This window comes from Sus scrofa, chromosome 10 (assembly GCF_000003025.6).
Source record: "Sus scrofa isolate TJ Tabasco breed Duroc chromosome 10, Sscrofa11.1, whole genome shotgun sequence".
Lineage (NCBI taxonomy): Eukaryota > Metazoa > Chordata > Mammalia > Artiodactyla > Suidae > Sus > Sus scrofa.
Genome location: NC_010452.4, coordinates 13,066,106 through 13,087,395, shown reverse-complemented (window position 1 = coordinate 13,087,395; position 21,290 = coordinate 13,066,106). Strand labels below are relative to the sequence as shown.

General features: G+C 39.3%; 1 protein-coding gene across 1 annotated transcript in view; it reads right to left on the bottom strand.

Annotated features, from left to right (window-relative positions):
• Window positions 1-21,290, bottom strand: part of DNAH14 (dynein axonemal heavy chain 14) — a 341,496-nt gene that overhangs the window by 302,102 nt on the left and 18,104 nt on the right. The window contains exons 2-3 of the mRNA XM_021064261.1: window positions 15,152-15,264; window positions 9,358-9,515 (exon numbers count right to left, since the gene is read on the bottom strand). Of these exons, the coding sequence (XP_020919920.1) occupies window positions 9,358-9,515; window positions 15,152-15,228 (235 nt within the window). The 5' untranslated portion in view covers window positions 15,229-15,264. The remainder of the gene's footprint in view (window positions 1-9,357; window positions 9,516-15,151; window positions 15,265-21,290) is intronic.

Here is a 21,290-nt window from a genome sequence, read left to right as displayed (position 1 = left end):
TAAACCCCATCCCCTCATGCCTACACTACCATTCCTTTTTTCTTTTTCAGCTCCTAGATTAAATAAAACTTACTGCCTTTTTTTTATTTTTTATTTTTTATTATTATTATTTTTTTAGGGCCACACCTGTGGCACATGGAAGTTCCCAGGCCAGGGGTCGAATTGGAGCTACAGCTGCCGGCCTACACCACAGGCATAGCAACACCAGACCTGAGCCACATCTGCAACTTACACCATAGCTCCTAGCAATGCTGGATCCCTGAAGCAAGGCTAGGGATTGAACCCACATCCTCATAGATACTAGTCAGGTGCATTTCCATGAGCCACAATGGGAACTCTTTAATTGCCTTTATAGTCAAAATTCTCAAAAGAGCTGCATATAGTCACTATTCTATTTATGCATCTACTCCCCACTTCTTAACTTACTCCAGTGTAGTTTCAGAACTCCACAACAGCAGTACTCAAGTGAACATATCCTTCAGGCCAGTAAATTCAGGGGACGCTTTTGGTCCTCATTTTTCTGGACTTATCAATGCTATTTGATATTTTAGACCATGTCTTTCTTTTTTTATTGAGATATATTTCACAACATTATATTAGTTTCAGGTGTCCAACATAATACATACTGCAAAATTATCATCACAATAAGTCTAGTTAACATCCATCACCACACATAGCTCAAACTTTTTTTTTATATGTGAACTTGAAAACTTTACTCTCTAAGCAACTTTCAAATATGTAATACAGTATTAACAACAGTTACTATGCTGTACATGACAGGTTTTCCTTGACTTATGATGGTATTATGTCCTGATAAATCCACAGTAAGTTGAAAATATCATAAGTCAAAAAATGCACTTAACACACCTAATCTACCAAACCTCATAGCTTAGCCTAGCCTGCCTTGAATATGCCCAGAATATTTACATCAGACTACAGATGGGCAAAATCATCTACCATAAAGTCTATTTTTTAACCAAGGGTTCATATCTTATGTAATTTATTGAATACTATACTGAAAGTGAAAAGCAGAAGGTTTGTGTGGCTACAGAATGGTTGTGTGTCAGTTGTTTACCCTGACGACTGTGTGGCTGACTGGGAGTTGGAGATCACCACTGCTGCCAGCATTACTAGAGAATATCATATCCCCTTTCTATCATATACCACTAGCCCAGGAAAAGTTCAAAACTCAAAGTATAGTTTCTGTTGGATGTGTATCAATCTTCTACCATCAAAAAGTCAAAAAATCCTAAGTTGAATCATCCTTAAGTTGGGGCCTGTCTATATATCCCCATGCCTTGATTATTTTATGTCTGGAAGTTTCCAACTTTTGAATACCTTCACCCATTTTACCCAACCCTACCCTCTGCTTCTAACAACCACCAATCTCTTCTCTTGGCTATTTTCCATAAGTGAAAGCATACAGTATTTATCTTTCTGTCTGATTTCTCTCAGTCTAATGCTCTAAAGTCCATCCATGTTGTCGCAAATGACAAGATTACTTTTTATGGCTCAGTAATATTCCAACATATGTTTCACATTTTCTTTATTCATCCACCAAAGGACACTTGGGTTGTTCCCATGGAAAATCATGCTTTAGAGGATACAGAACTGCATGTATCATTTCAAATTAAAATTTTCATTTCCTTCAAATATATATCAAGAAGCGATATATATTTTGATCATACGGTATTCTTAGTTTTTTTGAGGAACCTCAATACTATCCTCCATAGTGGCTACACTAATTTACATTCCCATGAAGAGTATACAAGGGTTCCCTTTTCTCCACATCCTTGTTATTTCTGTCTTTTTGGTAACCGCCATTCTGACAGATGTGAGGTGATATTTCATTGTGGTTTTGATTTTCATTTCTCTGATAACTGGAGATATTCCCATACCTATTGGCCATTTGAATATCTTCTTTGAAAAAAATGTCTATTCAGATCCTCTACCCATGTTTTAATCAGGTTGCTTATTTCTTTTTTGTGGTTTGGTTGGTTGGGGTTTTTGCTATTGAGTTGTATGAATTCTTTACATATTTTGGACATTAACCTCTTATTATATATATATGACTTGCAAATACTTACTACCATTCAGTAGAGTGTCCTTTCTTGATAGTTTCCTTTGCTGTGCATAAACTTAGTTTTATGTAGTCTCACTTATTTACTCTTATTTTTGTTGCCTTTGTTCTTGGTGTTGAATTTTAAAAAATCATCACCAAGACAAATGTCAAGGAATTTCCACTTGTTTCTTTCTAGGAGTTTTATTTTTTTAGATGTTATGTTTGAGTGTTTCAACAATTTTTTATACCAAAATTCTCCTTTATTTTTCCCCATTATTTTTTTTCCTGCTGTACAGCATGGTGACCCAGTTACACATACATGTATACATTTTTTCTCACACTATCATGCTCCATCATAAGTGACTAGACATAGTTCCCAGTGCTACACAGCAGGATATCATTGCTAATCCATTCCAAAGGCAACAGTTTGCATCTATTAACCCCAAACTCCTACTCCATTCCACTCCGTCCCTCTCCCCCCTCTCCTCCTTGGCAACCACAAGTCCATTCTCCAAGTCCATGATTTTCTTCTCTGTGGAAAGTTTCAACTGTGCCATATACTAGATTCCAGATATAAGTGATTATCACATGGTATTTGTCTTTATTTTCTGTTAGTTTCTGTGTATTGTGTAAGACAGGAGTCGAGTTTCATTCTTTCCTATGGGGCTGTCCAGTCTTCCCAATGCCATTCATTAAAGAGACTGTCCTTCCCCCACTGTATTTTCTTGGCTCCTTTGTCATAAATTGGCTTATTTCTGGATTCTATCTTCTGATCCATTGATCTATTTGTGTGTTAATATAGATACTGTTTTGATTAGCACAGCTTGGTACTATAGTTTGAAATCAGAAAGTGCGGTGCTTCCAACTTTAATACCCATGAGATCAACTGTTTGATTTTCTTCTAAAAATACTACACATTTAGAGAAACTACTAAACTGAAAAGACAATTTTTAGTAAATCTGTGGCAAAGGAATGAGCATTTCTATTGGTAAGTTTTCATGACAGACACATTCTCAAGATAGCTTTGGCTATTCAGGTCTACTGTGGCTCCATTATAAAAGGACTGATTTTTTTCTACTTCTGTGAGACGTGTCATTGGAATTTTGATAAGGGATTGCATTAAATCTGCAGATTGCTTTAAATATGTGGTAGAATTCCCAGTGAAGCCATCTGGTCCTGGACTTTTATTCAGTCAGAAGCTTTTTATTAATAACTCAAATCCTCTGTTCAGATGTTCTAGTTCTTCATCATTCAGTCTGAGTAGGTTATATGTTTCTAGAAATGTATCCATTTCTTCTAGGTTGTTCAATTAGTTGGCATACAACTGTCAAGAGCAGTCTTGATCCTTTGTATTCCTGTGGAATAAATTATAATGTCTGCTCTTTCATTTCTAACTTTGAGTCTTCTCTTTTTTTTCTTGGTCAGTCTAGATGAAGGTTTACAAGTTTTGCCTATCTTTTCAAAGAACCAGTTCTTAGTTAGGTTGATCTTTTCTATTTTATTTTTCATCTTGATTTCACTTATTTCTTCTCTAATCTTTGTTTTTTCCTTCCTTCTAATAATTTTGGACTTCATTTGTTCTTTTTCTAGTGCTCCCATGTTGTGTGCATACATATTACAAATGTTATGTCCTCTGGTTAGATTGATCCTTAATCATTACATAATGCCCTTCTTTGTCTCTAATTATTCTTTTTGTCTATTTTAAAGTCTATTTTGCTTTAAAGTTTATTTAAAGTTGGAATTAGTATAGCTACATCCACATTCTTTTGGTTTTCATTTGCATATATCTTTTCCCACCTCTACATTTCAGTTTGTGCCTATAAGTCAGTCACCTGTAGGCAGCATATAGGTGAGTCTTGGTTTGTTTTGGTTTTTATATCCATTCAGTAACTCTATGTTTTTTGATTGGAGAACTTAGCACATTTATTTTAAAGTAATTATTAATGGGTACGGACTCTGCCATTTTGATCATTGTTTTTTTGCTGTTTTGTAATTCCTTTGTACCTCTCTCTCCTTGCTCTCTTCCTTTGCAACTTGATTTCCTGTAGTGGTATGCTCAGATTCCTTTATCATTTGTGTATCTACTCTAGGTTTTTGCTTTGTGCTATCACAAAGCATAAGGCTTACATAAAACAGCTTATATCCATAACAATCTATGTTAACATCAATTAAAGATCAAACACATTCTAAAGCTCTACCATTCTACTCCTCCACCTTTTATATTTTTGACATCACAATTCAACTATTTTTATTCCTGTATCCATTAAAAAATTATGGTATAGTTATTTTTACTAGTTTTGTTTTTTACCTTTATATTAGCTTTACCAGCAATTAATACACCTCCTTTACAACATTAGATTATTCTGAAAGACTAGAGGTACATTTCAGTCTGCCATCTCTGCTCTCTACCCCAGGGGAGGGGTAGCCCATTAACAACTGTTTATCCATTTGCCACAGTCCTGTGGAACACACAAGTGCAAGCCCCGCTGACTCCCAGAGCTGGGTGACTAAGGGATGTCTCCTAGGCAGCAGCTGCAAAAATCACGGTACCAGCCTAGTGCACAGGTTCCCTTCAAGGAGATTCTAGCAACCTGAAGTGGGGCAGAGGGACCGTGCAAAGATGGTGGTCGCTGACCTCTGTGCCTGTGACACCTCATTAGGCTCCTACATGTGTGCCCATCAGAAGCCTGCCCTTCATGCCAATGCTCTGAGTCACCTAAACAGGCCTTTTTCACAGAAAAACTGGGCATATATTTCAGTGCACCCTCTGCACTGTGCCCTGACGGTAAATGCTGGCCAAGCACTTTCTTTCCATATTAGAGTCCCATGAAACCCATGAGTGCAAACCTCAATGGCCCCCAGAGCCAAGGTGGTGGCCACATAAACCAAGACACCAGACCTAAAAACTGAGGCACCAGATGCATGTCCAAGCTGGTGCTGTGGAGTACGGCAAAGCGAAAACACCAAGATAGTGCTGCCTTCTGAGGTCTCTGGAGAGGACTACAGCCAGCCCCTAGATGTCTGTTTTATTAGAAGCCTGCCTCTCAGCCTGCAGCTATGAAGATAAGCTAACACGCCTCTTTCACAGACTGGGCTCTCAGTCTGTACTCTCTACTGGATCCTGCGGGTGGCAGCCAGTTAAGAAATCTCCATGTGTTACAGTCCTGTGGGACCACAAGCATAAGCCCCTCTGTCCACCAGAGACAGGCTGTCTAGAGGTGTCCCCTGGGTGGGAGCCACAAAAATTGGGATGCCAGATGAGTATACAAGCTGTTGCTTGACCAAAAAAAAAAAAAAAAAGAGTTCCCATCATGGCGCAGCAGAATAGAATCCGACTAGGAACCATAAGGTTGAGGGTTCAATTCCTGCCCTTGCTCAGTGGGTGGGGGAATCCAGCATTGCTGTGAACTGCAGTGTAGGTTGCAGACAAGGCTTGGATATGGCTTTGCTGTTGCTGTGGTATGGGCCAGCAGCAACAACTCCAATTAGTCCCCTAGCCTGGGAACCTCCATATGCCATGGGTATGGCCCTAAAAAGATTTTTAAAAAAGGCTGATGCTTTAAGGGGTGTAAATGAGCCTTTTTCACAGAAAGTCTGGGCACTTTTTCGTTAGGTGCCTCTGCATCGTGCCCTAGATTGGGTGATTCTGCATGCATGAACTTTTTCTTTTTTTTGTTTTAATTTTATTGGAGTATAGTTGACTTACAATGTTGTGTTAGTTCCAGGTGTACAGGAAAGTGAATCAGATATACACATACACACACGTATGCTGCCATTCTTTTCCAGATTCCTTTCCCATGGCAGTTATGTCATGACTGAGCACTGAGTAGGCTTCCCTGAGCTATACGTAGGTCCCTGTTACTTTTCTATTTTACAGACAGTAGTGTGTATGTGTAAGTCAGAGACAAGTATCACATGAGATCACTAATATGTGGACTCTAATAAAAGAATGATATAAAAAAACTTATTCACAAAACAGAAACAGATTCAAAGATTTTGAAACCAATCTTTTGGTAATCTTTAAGCTCTATCGGCTTTCAAAACTAGATGTTTTGGAGGCTCACTCCTCAGATGCAGATCTTAAGAGTTGGGGTGCCAAGTGTGGGGTTCAAACTCTTCACTCAAGGAGAAGGTCGGGTATGAGTTCCCTCTTGACTGTGAGTTGCTAAGCTGGGGATGGGACTATGGTAAGATTTTGTCCTAGCCTTTGCTATCACCTATATGAGGGTTTTTGTTTTTGTTTTTTTCACCCAATGTACAAGTCACTCAGCTAGTCTGGGGATTTTTTTTCTAGAAGAAATTATTACATAGGTAGTTGCAGAATTCGTGAGCTTGTGGGAAGAGATGGGTTCAGAATCCTCCTATGTTGCCATCTGGAACCAGAATCTATTCCCTTTTTGATACAATCCTTTCCTTTGGCTACCAGAACACCACACCCTCATTCTCTTCCGCATCACCCTGTTTAGCCTACTCTCTGCCCAATCATACGAATCCGTTGCCGCCACCCTCTTTCCTCTGGTTCATAATTGCCGCTTCTCACTTTACACAGTCTCCGCAGGCAATCGCACCCACGGCTATGGCTTCAATTTCCACCTGCATTATTACTCCCAGATATATCATTTCAGCCCTGCCTTCTCTAAGTCCCAGACACAATACATTCAACTGCTTTCTTGACATGTTCACTGGAATGTACCAAAGGGACTCCAAATTCAGCACATCTGCAAGAGAACTCACGATCCTTCCCCCAGATGCCACAAATCCTGACCTTTTTCAAACAAACCAGAAACCTAGGTATCACCTTTGATACCTCCCTCTCTCTCACCAGCCCATTTCCCTATCTTATCATTCTACCTTCAGAATATCTAAAGGTGCCTAACTGGTCTCCCTATATCAGTTCTTATTCCCCTTCAATCTGAAACCAGCCTGATCTGTGCAAACAGACATCTGATCCTGTTAACTCCTTGTTTAAAATCCTTCCATAACTCTTATCTTCATAGAATAATGCCAAAATATTCTTAAGATGGTCAATAAACTCTAGCTTTGCCTGGATCTTTTATTCCTGTCCAGCCTTCTATTTCTGCCCTCTCTTTACTGAGGAAAGTAAGAAAAGGGTCAGCTTACTCCTTACACTTTTCACTTTGCTGGAAAGGAGCTTTGTCAGGCCTACAAATACTAATAAGGCCCAGGCACTCCTGCTGTTTTAATCTGTCAGATAAAAATATTCTTGCCCAATCAAAGCCAGAAGTTTTGGAGCTCAGGTCCCTTCAGGAAATAAAATATACTTATCTTCAGCCAGGGGCTGAAAGCAATTTCAGGTTATCACCTAAATTGGGGGGTACGCACACTAAATAAGAAATCTATGAGGAAATACATTGTTATTAAAAATAATCAAACTATGGCGTAGTCCAGAAAGGAGAGCAAACCCTAAGTGTGGCAGCACCTAAAACACTTGATAACAACACTTAAAGAGTAGAGAGAGAAGTCAAGTCTTTCCATGAACGAGACTGAAAAAGAGCAACTAGAAAAGTGGAAAGCCAGCAGAGAACTCCTCAGAAGTCAAGGGTAAAGAAAGGAAACAAGTGGTCAAAGGAATAAAATATTGATTTTTTAATAAAACAAAGATTTTTTGATTTATAAACTAATTCTCTTTCTAAAGTATTAGCCATGTGGAGGTGTTCAAGACATTAAAAAGAGTCTTATCAGTAGAATGAAGGAGGCAGAATCCCAACTGAGGAGTGAACAAGAAGAAAGGAAGGGAGGCAGGAGGCCTAGGCGACTCCTTCAAGAAACCCGACCACATGGTGTTCCCTTATTGAAGGGAACACGGGACTGAAGTGGCTTCTGGGTTGTTTTGATGAAGATGGGTAAGCCCTAAGCTTGTGGCATGTTTATGTGCTGACAGACAAGGGCCGATGGGAAGGAAGATGAGAGAGAAGACAGTGGATGGACCCCAAGTTCCTGAGGACATGGCAGAAGAGTAGCTCCAAAACCGTGGTGGTGGGAAGAGCCTTAAAGGAGAGGAGGCACAGTTATTCCCCAAGACAATTACTGCAGATGGGGAGTGGGGGTGGGGGAACAGGCTGGAAGTTAGGTTTCCGTTTGAGTATCTCTATTTTCAATTTTTGTTTTTTATAAAGTTGGAGGCATAATCAAGACAGACAGACTTTTGGTTACATTGTGACTGGTTAAACAGATGTCATGTGTAGGAGACAGAAAAATGACACAAGGCAGCACGGAGGGCCCCAGGGATGCTGGGGACCATGACTTTGGAAGAAGAACCAATCAATGTGATTGTGTAAGTGTCTTCAAAAAAGGCTTACTAACCCAAGCTGGGAAGCAGGGAAAATTGATAATTACATTGATTAGCGTTTAAGTTTTGTCAATCCAGGTACAGAGGAAAGAAATGGGAAAATGGGAGTTGTGAAGATACTGGTAACAGAGTGGCTGATCCAGGAAGAAGTGAAGACAAGAATGGGGACCAGGGAGTTCCCGTCAGGGCTCACTGGAAAGGACTCGGACTAGTATCCATGAGGATGTGGGTTGGATCCATGGCCTCGTTCAGTGGGCTAAGGATCCGGCATTGAGCTATGGTGTAGACTGCTGACTTGGCTGGATCTGGTGTTGCTATTGCTGTGGTATAGGCCGGCAGCTCTACCTCTGATATGACCCCCAGCCTGGGAACTTCCATATGCCTCAGGTGCTGCCCTAAAAAGCAAAAAAAAAAAAAAAAAAATGGAGACCAAAGAGTAACCATTATAAAAGAGAGGATATAAAAAAGCTGGATAAAAAAGAAAGTTGTAGTTAAAAAAATTTAAAAAAAAGTCAATGTTGGAAATTGGGATCTTGGGATAGAGAGGAGGAAAGCAGACAAAAAAAAAAAAAAGAAGGTTTGTGGAGGAGTGATCAGGACCCTAGGAGACAAGAGCAACAAAGAAAGTCCCAACACAGCCATAATGCACTGGGACTTCAGAGAATGCTGACCACCCCCTTTCGGGGGCTACACAAAATGAGATCACGTACATGAAAGGGTGAGCTGAACTGTGAATGGCCATAGAAATGCCATATATTGGTGGTGGTGGCCGTGGCATCACTGCTTTTATTTTCATCATTATTATCAGTGTTTAGATTATGTCCCCTTTAAAGGGCAAGCTTTGTAGTTTTGCTAACTGCTGTTACTAATGGAATTAATAAAGGACCAAACCTTGCATCGTTTCATTATATTTCACTTGTTTTCTTAATTTAAAACTATGAAAACTTCTTTCCAACTCCATAAAAGAAAATATAAGTCAACATGCCTGGATTGTAATCTTGATAGAGTTCTTCTGTTTTCTCTGACTTCAAGGGTACAGAGTTGGTTCTACATGTGTTATAGTTCAATGTCTCCTCTTCTGCCGGTTGATGCCTCAATGATATGTTATCTTCGTAATTTTGCCCTTCTTCATATTTTAAAAGGCTAACATGACAAAGAAAATAAGTTGCTATAGTTAACATTCTCTAGAACTTAAATTTTAAATCTTCTTCCTGTGCTTTACGATACAATGTCTATCCTGTCAAACACTTTCTGGTAGGCACTTTGAAAAGGAGATCTGAAACATGGTGAGTCTAATGAAATGCTAAATACGTCTAACTGCTATCACTGAAATTTTACAGCTGGAAAGGACTGAAGAATCCTCATCTAATTTTAAAAGATAAAGAAATGTTTCCCATCTCCTTTGCCTCTGATATGACGCACAAAAATGCTTTATCTGAAGTTTTACACTTCATCATTAAGGGTAAGTAGATGACTGATGATGGTGATCAAAAAACCGCAAAAAAGAAACGTTACCTAATTTAGTGGCAGGATATGGTCGGAATACAGTTTTCTGAAATTCAATACTCACAGATTACACTCCTTTATAAAACAACTACAACAACCAGCACCATCAACCCATATCAGGATTAAGGTCAAAATCTTTTCACATTACATTAGCCAATTTTCTACCACATAAATGTTGGAAAACATTTTCAATAAGAACAGAATCCAAAATGACTGCCTGCAACTGACTTACAGCCATACACCATATTCTTACAAGGCAGATAAAATTCGGGGTTCTATAAATTCTTGCATATACTTCTCTGTGGAAGAAATACCTATTGGAATATTAAATAAAAACACCTAATCACACAAAAGGGTAATGCCTCTCTTCAGAGATAAATACTTTGAACTTGTGTATGGATAGCTTTATTTAGTACTCTTTTTTTTTTTTTTTTTTTTTTTTTTGGCTTTTGTCTTTTTAGGGCTGCACCCGCAGCATATGGAGATTCCCAGGCTAGGGGTCTAATCAGAGCTGTAGCTGCCGGCCTGCACCACAGCCACAGCAACGCCAGATCCTTAACCCACTGCGTGAGGCCAGGGATCGAACCAGAGACCTCATGGTTCCTAGTCAGATTCGTTTCCGCTGTGCCATAACGGGAACTCCAATTTAGTATTCTTTAAAAAAAAAAAAAAAAAAAGCAACTTAATATCGATTTTATTGAGTGAGAGTTTTAAGAAAATATCATGGCAGAGAAAGCAGACAGTATCCTGATTCAAGAGAATCATGGTAGGATTACATAATTGCCTTTATTACGGATTTCAAAAATCCTTTTGAGTCCAATGAAGCTGGGTTAGCAAAAACTACACAAAAAAATATCATTTTAATTAGTGCTAATGTGTCATGGTTATTTAATATTCTTAAAGCTTCGTCCTTTGAGCACTTTGTGAGTGCCATTTGGCTTTTCAACACCTTGAACAGTTTTCTCTTCATTGAAAGGTCTAGCCATATCCTTTGTTCTGTTTCTGCTTTTGCTTTACGGCATTGTTTACCATAATCTTTAGCAATGCTTAGGATTCTTTTCACATTTTGGCTATTTTTTAAAATTTTATATATGTTGAAAATATCTTCCAGTTTGGACTTACCTTTGCAGTCTTGATAAACTGATGTTAACTTTAATCTCATGTACCTATCTTTGTATGATTTGTCTTAAGAAATCTTTCCTTACTCCAAGGTGATGACAAAATTCTCTTATACTTTTCCCTAAGTCTTATTAAAGCTCTGCCCCTCACGAGTCTTGTGATTCACACATAAGTTCTAAATCCTTGATTTTTGGTATGAGAACAAATCCAATTTCTGCCCATTCCCTATAAGGATATCCAATTGTCACAGTAGCCTCATTGAAAACGCCAATCCTCTCCCTCGCTGACCTGTAACACCAAGTCGGTCACTACTCAAAATGTATGGAATTCTCCCTCCCTGGTTCGTTATTTGCATTCGTTTACCCTTGTTTCTATAGCACACTATTTTAATTACTACAGTTTTAACAGCTGTAAATTATGACCCCCAAACTTTCTTTTCCTAAAGAAAGTACTTATCTATTCTTGGTCTTGTGCTTTTCTACATATTTTGTGGCATTCCTAAATTTCCTAGTTTCCTTCATAAATGTCAAATACATCATCATTTAAAAATAAATTTTTCTAGGTAGGTTATTTTTCATTACTATTATGAATTGACAGTTACGATTGAATTACATTTTCAATCTATTGCTGGACTACAGAAAAGCAATTCACTTACAAACACTGATTTTAATCTAGCAGCTTTACTAATAAATTCACTTGTTAACTATAAAACTTTGTAAATTCTTTTGTACGTTATTGGTAGACAATCTATGAATGATTACACTTTCTCATCTTCCAAACCTTAAAGATTTTTTTTTCTTTTGTGTCTTATTGTCTTAGGATCTATAACAGAATGTTGATTAGAAATGGCAATAGCCAGCATCCTTGTCACTTTTCTGAATTTAAAAAGGAATGCTTTTAACACTTGCTCATTAAATATGCTCTTGCTTTAGGTTTTTGGTAAATGCCCTTTATCAAGCAGTTGGCTAAGAGTTTTTATCAGTAAGAGATACTGAATATTCTCAAATGTTTTTCTTTCTTTAATCTATTAATGGTAATTGGTATTTCTATATTTTCTAATGTTGAACCTTGCATTTCTGAAATAAACTACTCAATTTGATCTTGATGTATCATCCATTTCCATACAGTGCTTTAATTTGTAGGTTAATATTTTATTTAAGTTTTTTTTTGCTCCTAAGGTCATGAATGAAAATGACTTATATGGTTATATAAACTACCCTCATAAATTGATTAGGGACTTTCTATTCTGTAGAATTTGTATAACATTGGACTTATCTGTTACTTGAGGGTTTTTTGTTTGTTTTTTAAGAACTCATTGGAGTTCTAACGAAAATTATCAGGAACTCAAACTGTAAATTTCTCTGGGCCTGATGTACATGGTCTGGGAGGGGGGAGGAGGGAGGTATGGGAGTCGTAGTGGTAGTGATTCTTAACTATTAATTCAACAATTTAAGTGGTAAAAAAAACAGTCTGCCTTTTCTACTGCTTACTGAGACTGTTTTATATATTTATATTTTCCTTAAAAATTTTATACTTTGTGTAAGTTTTCAAGTTATCACCATGAAATAATTTTCTCTGTCTTTTTAATTGCAGACCTACCTGTACTTAGGTCCCCTTTCTGCTCTATTGGTTACCAGGCCATCACATGGCATCACTCCACAGTGCATTATTCACCCTACAGAACCCTTGGGTTTGTGTTTTAGGGGAGATGGAGAGAGAGGGAGGGAGGGGTACATAGATGTGTATCATGAATGGGACTTCTGGAGCTGTGCAATGTCAGAACCCTAACTATTTATGACTTCTTTTTCTTGATAGATTTTGTCAAAGGATTGTCAATTTCATTGACAACAGTTGCTTTTGCTGATTTTCTCTACTTTATCTTCGATTTCTATTTTGTCAATTTCTGATCATCTTTATCTCATTCCTTCAGCTTTCTTTGGGTTTATTCTGTTCAGTATTTTAACCATAACTACTTAAAGTGGGTTGTTAGCTCATTAAATTTTCAGCCCTTTTTGGTTTTTAATATAGGTTTTTATGACTGTAAGTTTTTCCCTAAACACGCTATTTTTATATGTGGGACACAGTTAACATAGTTTAAGCTCCTCTCCTTTCTTCTTTATTTCCTTCTTTTTCTATCTTCTTTTACTATATTCAGTTCGAAGATTTTTCTAATTTTCTTTAGGGGGTCCTCCTTTCACTCATTAGTTATTCAGAAAAATGTTTATTTTTCAGATTTTATATTTCATTTCTACATGTATAGGGGTTTTCTAGTTAACCCCTTACAACTGATTTCTAATATGATTAAAGAATATGTAACATATACTAATTAATCTTTACAAATTTATTAAAACAAGGTTTAAGGTCACACATGGTGAAGAATTACAATTGTTCCATATGACCTGGAAGAGAATGCATAACCTTTTTTAATTTTTTTTACTTTCCACCTATTAGTATACTTTTGCTTTTTAGGATGTTTCCACACATGCATTTTACTTTTTTTATCCAGTTGGATGTTTTTTAAAAATTTACTTTATTTGCATTTATGGTGACTACAAAAATTGGGGGGATTTAGTTCTACTGTCTGATTTTGTTTTCTCTGCATCCCTTTTCTTACCAGTTCTCTATATTTTACCTCTATCTCTTCATTTTTCTTTCTGGAAAATTTCCTCAACTTTAACTATACTCCCAATCTTTACTTTTGCTATTCTATACTTAATTTCTAAAAACTGTCTTTTTGTCCCCCAAATTCTCCATATGTTTTTATTCTCTAAATGTCAATGGTCTCTTCTGTCAACTCTGATCATCTAACAATAGGTTCGAGATGGCTGTGGTTGAACTTTTCTTCCCCTGCGTTACATTTTTCCTCCCAGCTCCTTTGGTTTGGGTTTCTGTCATGCTACAAACATTCCTCAGATGATCATGGGTTGTCTGCTAAGGTGTAAGAGTCACCACTAAAGTAACATCGAGACAACTCTTCATGGGCTGGTGTGTGTCGATGGGTAGAGTTAGCTTTGGGGTAATACGGGGCTTTGTTAGGGTCTTCCCAGCTGTCATTAGCCGTACATCTTTCATTTTGTCTGGTCAGAGCCCAGAGAATAGTTTTCGTAGCTTTCGGCGGTGAGCTTTCTCAAAGTCAAGCAGAGGGGAAAAAGCTGAGGCTCTCCTGGAGCACAGTAGTCTGCCCTCAGCTGTGCCAGGTTTCCCCAGGCCCTGGAGCGCCTCTGCTGGGACGAAGACCACACAGTCTGTTGGCGGTGAGAAGTGAAGGAGGAGATCTGGGTTCTAACTGCTTCTTAGACAAACGTTCAACTTGCTGATTTCAATCTCAGCGGCGCTGCCACTCTCAGAGATACATGCTATCCTTGATCCCTGAGTTTGGGGGACTGGAGGGAGCAGGGGTGGAAGGAGGAGATGGGGGACGATGGATTCGCCTGTTTCTTGGCTTCACCCACCACCATCCTAGGTTTAAATTTTCTGCTCCGCTAAATCAGGAACCACTTATCCATCTATTTTCAAGCTTCCAAAATCCCACTGGTGGCTCCCATTTGCTTGCATCTCATCTCTCATTCTCTTGTGGGTTTTTTGCTTACTATCATTTTAGCAGGATTTTAGAAAGGAGAGTCATAAAAGCCTGGGTTCAACCCATCATGTTTAAATAGACGTTAGTGATATGTTCAAGTTTTTTCCTCACCTCCATTATTTTTTTTTCCTGAGTGGATGGTGATGCACCCAGAGGAATATGAAAACACACACACAAACCCAGAAAAATACATGAATCTCTCCAATCTTGTCTTCATCTGCTCTGTGCTGCCCTCTTCTGCCCTGAGCTGCCACTTTTCTATCCATAATCCATATCTAGAATTTACCAACTTTAGCCTTCCTGGAATTTCTCAGTTGTTGGTTAATCTCTCATACCCATCAACCTCTTTCTCACTTTTTGGGCATATGCAAGGTTGGTCTGGGGGAAGGAGCCGAAAGCCAGTGTTAATTTGCAGAATCTTGTCAGAATCGCTCCCTAAGAAACTAAGGTTTTTATACTCCAGAATCCTCATTCAATCTGCTTATGATACTTAGTATTTTTCATTGTCAGCATGGATTACCACCAGCTCTATATCATTGAAATCTTAACTTTATTGTATTTTTTTTTTTTTTACCTTGGTTCTGTCTTTCTTTTCTCCTTTTTCCTGTCTTGATTTACTGTTGTCAAAACACTGGGTATGAATGTCTCCATACTTTGTTTTTCTGAACAAAACTATGAAGTAATGAGCTGAAAAATACATTCACGTTATTTTCAAAATATAAAAGGTGATTTCACAGCTATGACTACTGGTTACACACACAAACACATATACTTACATACATACATATCTATCTAGTTCCCAACTTCTCACTAGGCTTATTAATTTAGTATTCCCTCTACTATGTAGAGTATAATCTCCAGAGACTCCATTATGCTAGTTATCCCTCCTTGCTATACTAGTTACTACAGGGCAGTCTATATTATCTAACTTTCCTTCTTAGATTAATGGGTTTATATACATACAATTCTAATTTACCTTAAATTCTACATTAAAGATAATGATAAGTTTTAAGATCATCTCCTCAGGGCAAATCATCAGAAAGAACTTCTGTGGGGAAATAAGACCTTACTTAGGGAAAAAACACAACTGGTAGCTCAAGCTGTTGAACTCAGTTCAGTGTTCAGTAAGTAGTAAAAGGCCACATCCATGCACTATCAGAATTCCTCAGATAATATAGAACAGAACAAAAGGAAGTGGGTTTTGAAACACAAAAAAAAGAGTCTCATTCTGGTTCCTGAGGGAAATGTAACAAGATACAGAGTCTCCAAATAAAGATGATACACTGCATGCAAGTATAAACCGTAACTAAAGAACTTAAGCCATCATACTAGCCGAGAATCAATGTAGGATAGGAAAGCTTTAACTGGCAAGTGAATAAGCTTCAGACAAATCAAACAAGACAGACTGAAGTAGGCCAGGGGCAAGAGGAATTCTTACTAGAATAGAAATGTTGTGTACAAAACCCTACATCAAATATGAAGCTGAAAACTACGATATCAATGTAGGAGAGTCTACCTACTGATGAGACTCAGGGTTCAGGAAGAGTCCTGAGAATGGCCACTGCCACCAAGAGCTGAAGGATACATTCTAGGGGGCCTACACTTGAAATAAGATGAAGAAGCCGATCTTAAGGGAGATTCCCACTAGATCCAAAAACATCCTTGGATTAAATCAGTTCTGGATTTGTAACAGACGAGAGGTCAGCAGAATTTTCTAAAAAAAGGCCAATGAGTAAACATTTTAGGCTTGTGAGCTAGAAGGCAAAAATCAAAGACATTACGCTGGGTATTCTCATAAGGAAAAAAAATTTTCTACAAATGTTTTATTGAAGAAATTCAATTTAAGATAATAATTGCAATGTTATTTTTTAAAATACAGTCCGATTAATGAGAAATGCAGGATTCTTTTGAAGGAGGTAACATGTGACCTAATTGGGATATTGTTACCGATCATCAAATCGGCTGTGGTTGTTCCTTTGTAAAAACCATTCTTAGCTGTGGACCATACAAAAACAGCTGCCAGTCCAGATCTGACCAATAAGCCATTTGCCAGCCCCTAAAATAAAAGTATATGTTAATCCCAACATCTGCTTTAACTTTGGAGTGGTTCCTATTTTCATGCTATCATTCTTACCTTCAAACATCAAGTAGCAGAAGAAAAGTTGTTCCATCTCACTCTTAATCAGGGTAAAAAATCAAATGAGTTACTTTTTTCCTATCAGACAAGTAAGAAATAGCAAGTTAACCTCACACTTCTCTACAACAACATTTAAATGCCAGAACGTTTCCTCAGGGAAAGAATGGCTTAAGACTTTTATACAGAGCCAAGTTTTCATGTAAGTATGAAAAGAACATTTTCAAATAGGCAAAATTCAGGAAAGATAAAGAGCTAAAGAACACAATGAATGTAAAGAAAATGCTTTGAAAGTATTAATAGCCAAACTGATCAGGCTAGAATGACAGAACATTTGAAATCACCCAATCAGAAGAGAGAAAGGGATGGAGGATGAAAAAGAGAAAAGAAAGCCCAGGTGAATCACAGGATACCATCAACAAAACAATATTAGCATATGAGAGTTCCACAAGGAGAAGAGAGAAAGGAGCGAGTTTATGTGAAGACGTAGTGGTTGAAAATTTCCCACATCTAGGTGACGAAACAGACATCCAGGCGTATGAAGTTCATAGGTCCCCACACAGATGCAATACAAAGAGGATTTCACTAAGACTGTGTATTAAAACTGTCAAAACTCAAAGACAGAGAATTTTGAAAGGAGCAGGAGAAAAGTGACTCATTTTGCACAAGAGAAGTCCCATAAAGTGATTAGGGGACTTCCCAAAAGAACTTTGCAGACCAGGAGAGAGTGAGATGATATATTCAAAGCGCTGAAAGGCAAAAAAAAAAAAAAACAAACTGCCAACAAAGAAACTACTCACCAAGAAAAGCTGTCTTTTAAAATTAGAAGAGAGATGAAAATTTTCCAAAACCAAAGCTGAAAGAGTTCATCACCACTAGACCTTCCTTTTGTTCTTTTTTTCTTTTTACGGCCACACCTGCAGCATAGAGAAGTTCCCAGGTTAGGGGTCAAATCAGAGGTGCAGCTGAGGCCTACGCCACAGCCAAGCCACACTGGATTTGAGCCACATCAGTGACCTACACTGCAGCCTGAGGCACACCAGATCCTTAACCCACTGAGTGAGGCCAGGGATCGAACCCAAATCCTCATGGACACCATGTCAGGTTCTTAGCCTGATGAGCCACAGTGGCTCCTAGACCTTCCTTAAAAGAAATGCTAAAGGGAAATCTTCAAGCTAAAATGAAAGTGTGCTAACTCCTAACCTGAGAGGATAGCACTTACAAATAAAGACAAGTAGGTAGACTGATTCAGAATCACCAAATACTGCAACGGTGATCGTAAATCACTTTAGTATAACAGTTAAAAGACAAAAGCATTCCAATATCTATAGCTAAAACAATTTGTTACTGGATCCATAATATAAAAAGATGTAAATTGTGACATCAACACCATAACTCATTCTCTGAGGCCAAAATCATCCTGATACCAAAACCAGGCAAAGATATCACACACACATCTAGAAAACTAAAGGCTAATATCACTGAAGAACACAGATGCAAAACTGCAACATTAAAAGTGGCATACACCACAACAAAGTGGGAATTATCCCAGGGAGGCAAAGATTCTTTAGTATTCACAAAGATTCTAATATACGAAAATTAATCAATGTGATACATCAAACAATGGAATAATAAAAACCATATGGTCATCTCAAAAGATGCAATAAAACTTTGGACAAGTTAACATTTAATTATGATAAAAAATCTCTGGAAAGTGGATAAAGTGGGACGAGTCCAAAGTTAACATCACATGCAATTATGAAAAGCTGAAAGCATTTCCTCTAATAATGGAATAAGACAAGGATGCCTATTCTCACAATTTTTATTCAAATTTTATTCTAGATACTATAAAACTCCCAGAGGAAAAATATAGGCAAAACATTCTTTGACAAAAAGTGTAGCAATATTTTTGGGGGGGATTTTTTTTCTAAAGCAGAAGAAATAAAAGCAAAAATAAACAAATGGGACCTAATTAAACTGTAAAGCTTTTTTGTAAGGCCTAAGAAACCACTGACAAAATGAAAGGATAAATTACTGAATGGTAAAAAGTATTTGCCAATGATATGATAAATAAGGGGTTAACACCCAAAATACATAAACAGCTAATTCAATTCAATAACAAAAAACAGACAATCCAATAAAAAATGGGGAGACCTCAATACTCATTCTTCCAAAGACAAGATATAGATGGCCAACAGGCATATGAAAAGATGCTCAATGTTGTTAAACGACTAAATTAAAACCACAATGAGCTATCACCTCAAACCTGTTAGAAGGGCTATCAACAAATGACGAATGTTGGTGGGGCTATGGAAAAAAAGGAACCCTATATATACACTGTTGGTGGGAATGTAAATTGGTGCAATCACTATGGAAAACAGTATGGAGGTTTTTCCAAAAAAACTAAAAATAGAACTACCACATGACCCGGCAATTCCATTTTTGGGTATATATATCCCAAGAAAATGAAAACACTGTTTTGGAAAGATACCTTCACCCCAATATTCATAGCAGTATAAATTTAAATTTACAAGTGCCAAGGTAAGGAAGCAACCTATCTGTCCATCAATGGATACTTAGAATGGATAAAGATGATGAGACACATGTATATATGCCATTGTTTGTGTGTGTGTGTGTGTGTGTGTAATATAATGAACACAGATGCAAAAACTACAATATATATATACACCCAATGGATACCACTCAGCCGTAAAAAGGAATAAAATTTTGCCATTTGCAACAACATGGATGAGTGTTAAATGAAATAAGTCAGACAGGTAAATACAAATACTATATATTACTACTTATATGAGATACCTAAAAATAGTTAATATAACAAAAAAGAGACAGACTCATAGAACAAATTAGTGGTTACTAGTGGAAAGAGGGAAGGGGAGAGGAGTAAGATAGGGGTAAGAGTTTATGAGGCACAAACTACTGCACGTAAAACAAATAAGCTGAGAGAGGGAGGACAAGATGGCGGAGGAGTAGGGGGACACGCTCGCCCTCTCCCACAAACACAACAAAAAAAGCACCTCTACAGAATAAATGACTTGCACAGAACAGCAACCAATTGCTGGCAGAGGAACTTAAACTCCAATAACGGCAAGAAATTCGTGACATTATTGGGCAGAACGGGAGAAAAGAGGAGAGTGAGAGAAGGTGAATCCGAGCGGGACGGGCGCTCCCGAAAGGGAACTGCGGAGGAGAAAGGGATCCCGCACCCTGGAAAGTCTCCTACACGGGGAAAGATCAAACGAACCGGAGGAATCTCCAGATGCAGAGAAGAGTGTAGCAGTAAGTGGAGTGCGGAAAAGCCGATCAAGAACCCAACGGACCATCTGAACTACGGGCACAGTCACCAAAAATTGAGACGCCTGGGTGGGGCTGGGCACCGAATCCTCGGCTCCAGAGGTTAGTCCCCGGAAAGGGCCGGGGGACGCCTGGGTGGGGGCTGGGCACCGAGACCTTGGCTCCAGAGGTTAGTTCCCGGGCTGGGGGGGGCGGGGCGGAGCGGAAACTGCTTGGGAGGTCTAGAAACCATTTGACGGGGCAGAGACTGCCTGGGAGACTAGAAAACAAAGCTGTCGCAGAGGAAGGGAACAATACTCTAGGAGCGGGAAGTGGAAAGCCGCATCAGAGGGAACCTGGGAGAAGAGCCTGGTCTGCGCCCCTGCTGGGGAGGGGAGAGAAGAAGGGGTGGGTCCCCATAGAATACCCCCCACGCCACAGCAAGCTTACAGGCCTGCTAGCTAGCAGAAAGCTGTGCTTCCCAGTGCATTCCCTCCCCCCACCCCGCCACCCCCTACGCTCTCACCGGACCTAGGGCTGCCTGCCATCCAGGAGGGCTGGCCTCAACAATTGCCTGAAGCCTACCACCACAGGGACTGTCCCTGCACAGGCCTGCTTGCCCTTTGGAGGGGCTACACTTCCGCAGAGCAGCACCAAACACCACCAGCCCCCAGAAAAGGCCTGCAGCCCAGAAAAGCTAGAACAAGCTTAGCCAGGCTGTGAATAGATCGGCCTAATTCTCGGACGGTTTTTCTGAGGCGGGTTGCCCCGGGGAGGAGCCTCTTGGGTTTCCAACGGCCCTGCTACCAGCCAAAGCCCCCAGGGGATGCTCTAGTGGATCAGCTGCATAGGACTGCCAGCTCCAGGCAGGACACCCTGCAGCCCAGAAAAGCTGCAACAAGCCTGGCCGAATCGGGAAAAGATCTCAGACAGTTTTTCTGAGTCGGGCTGCCCTGGGGAGGAGCCTCTTGGGTCTCCAACGGCCCAGCTACCCGCCCAAGCCCCAAGGGGGTGCCCCACTCCCGTGAAATAACTGCTCAGCACCACCAGCCCCCTGGAAGAGCCCCTGCAGCCCAGAAAAGCTGCAACAAGCTCAGCCAGACTGTGAAAAGATCCACCTACATTCTCAGGCTGTCCTTCTAAGTTGGGCTGCCCTAGGGAAGAGCCTCTTAGGTTCTCAGTGACCCAGATAGCTGCTCCAGCCCCCAGGGGGTGCTGCACTCCTGAGGAGCAGCTGCCCAACACCGCCAACCCCCTGCAAGAACCCCACAGCCTCAAAACACCAGAG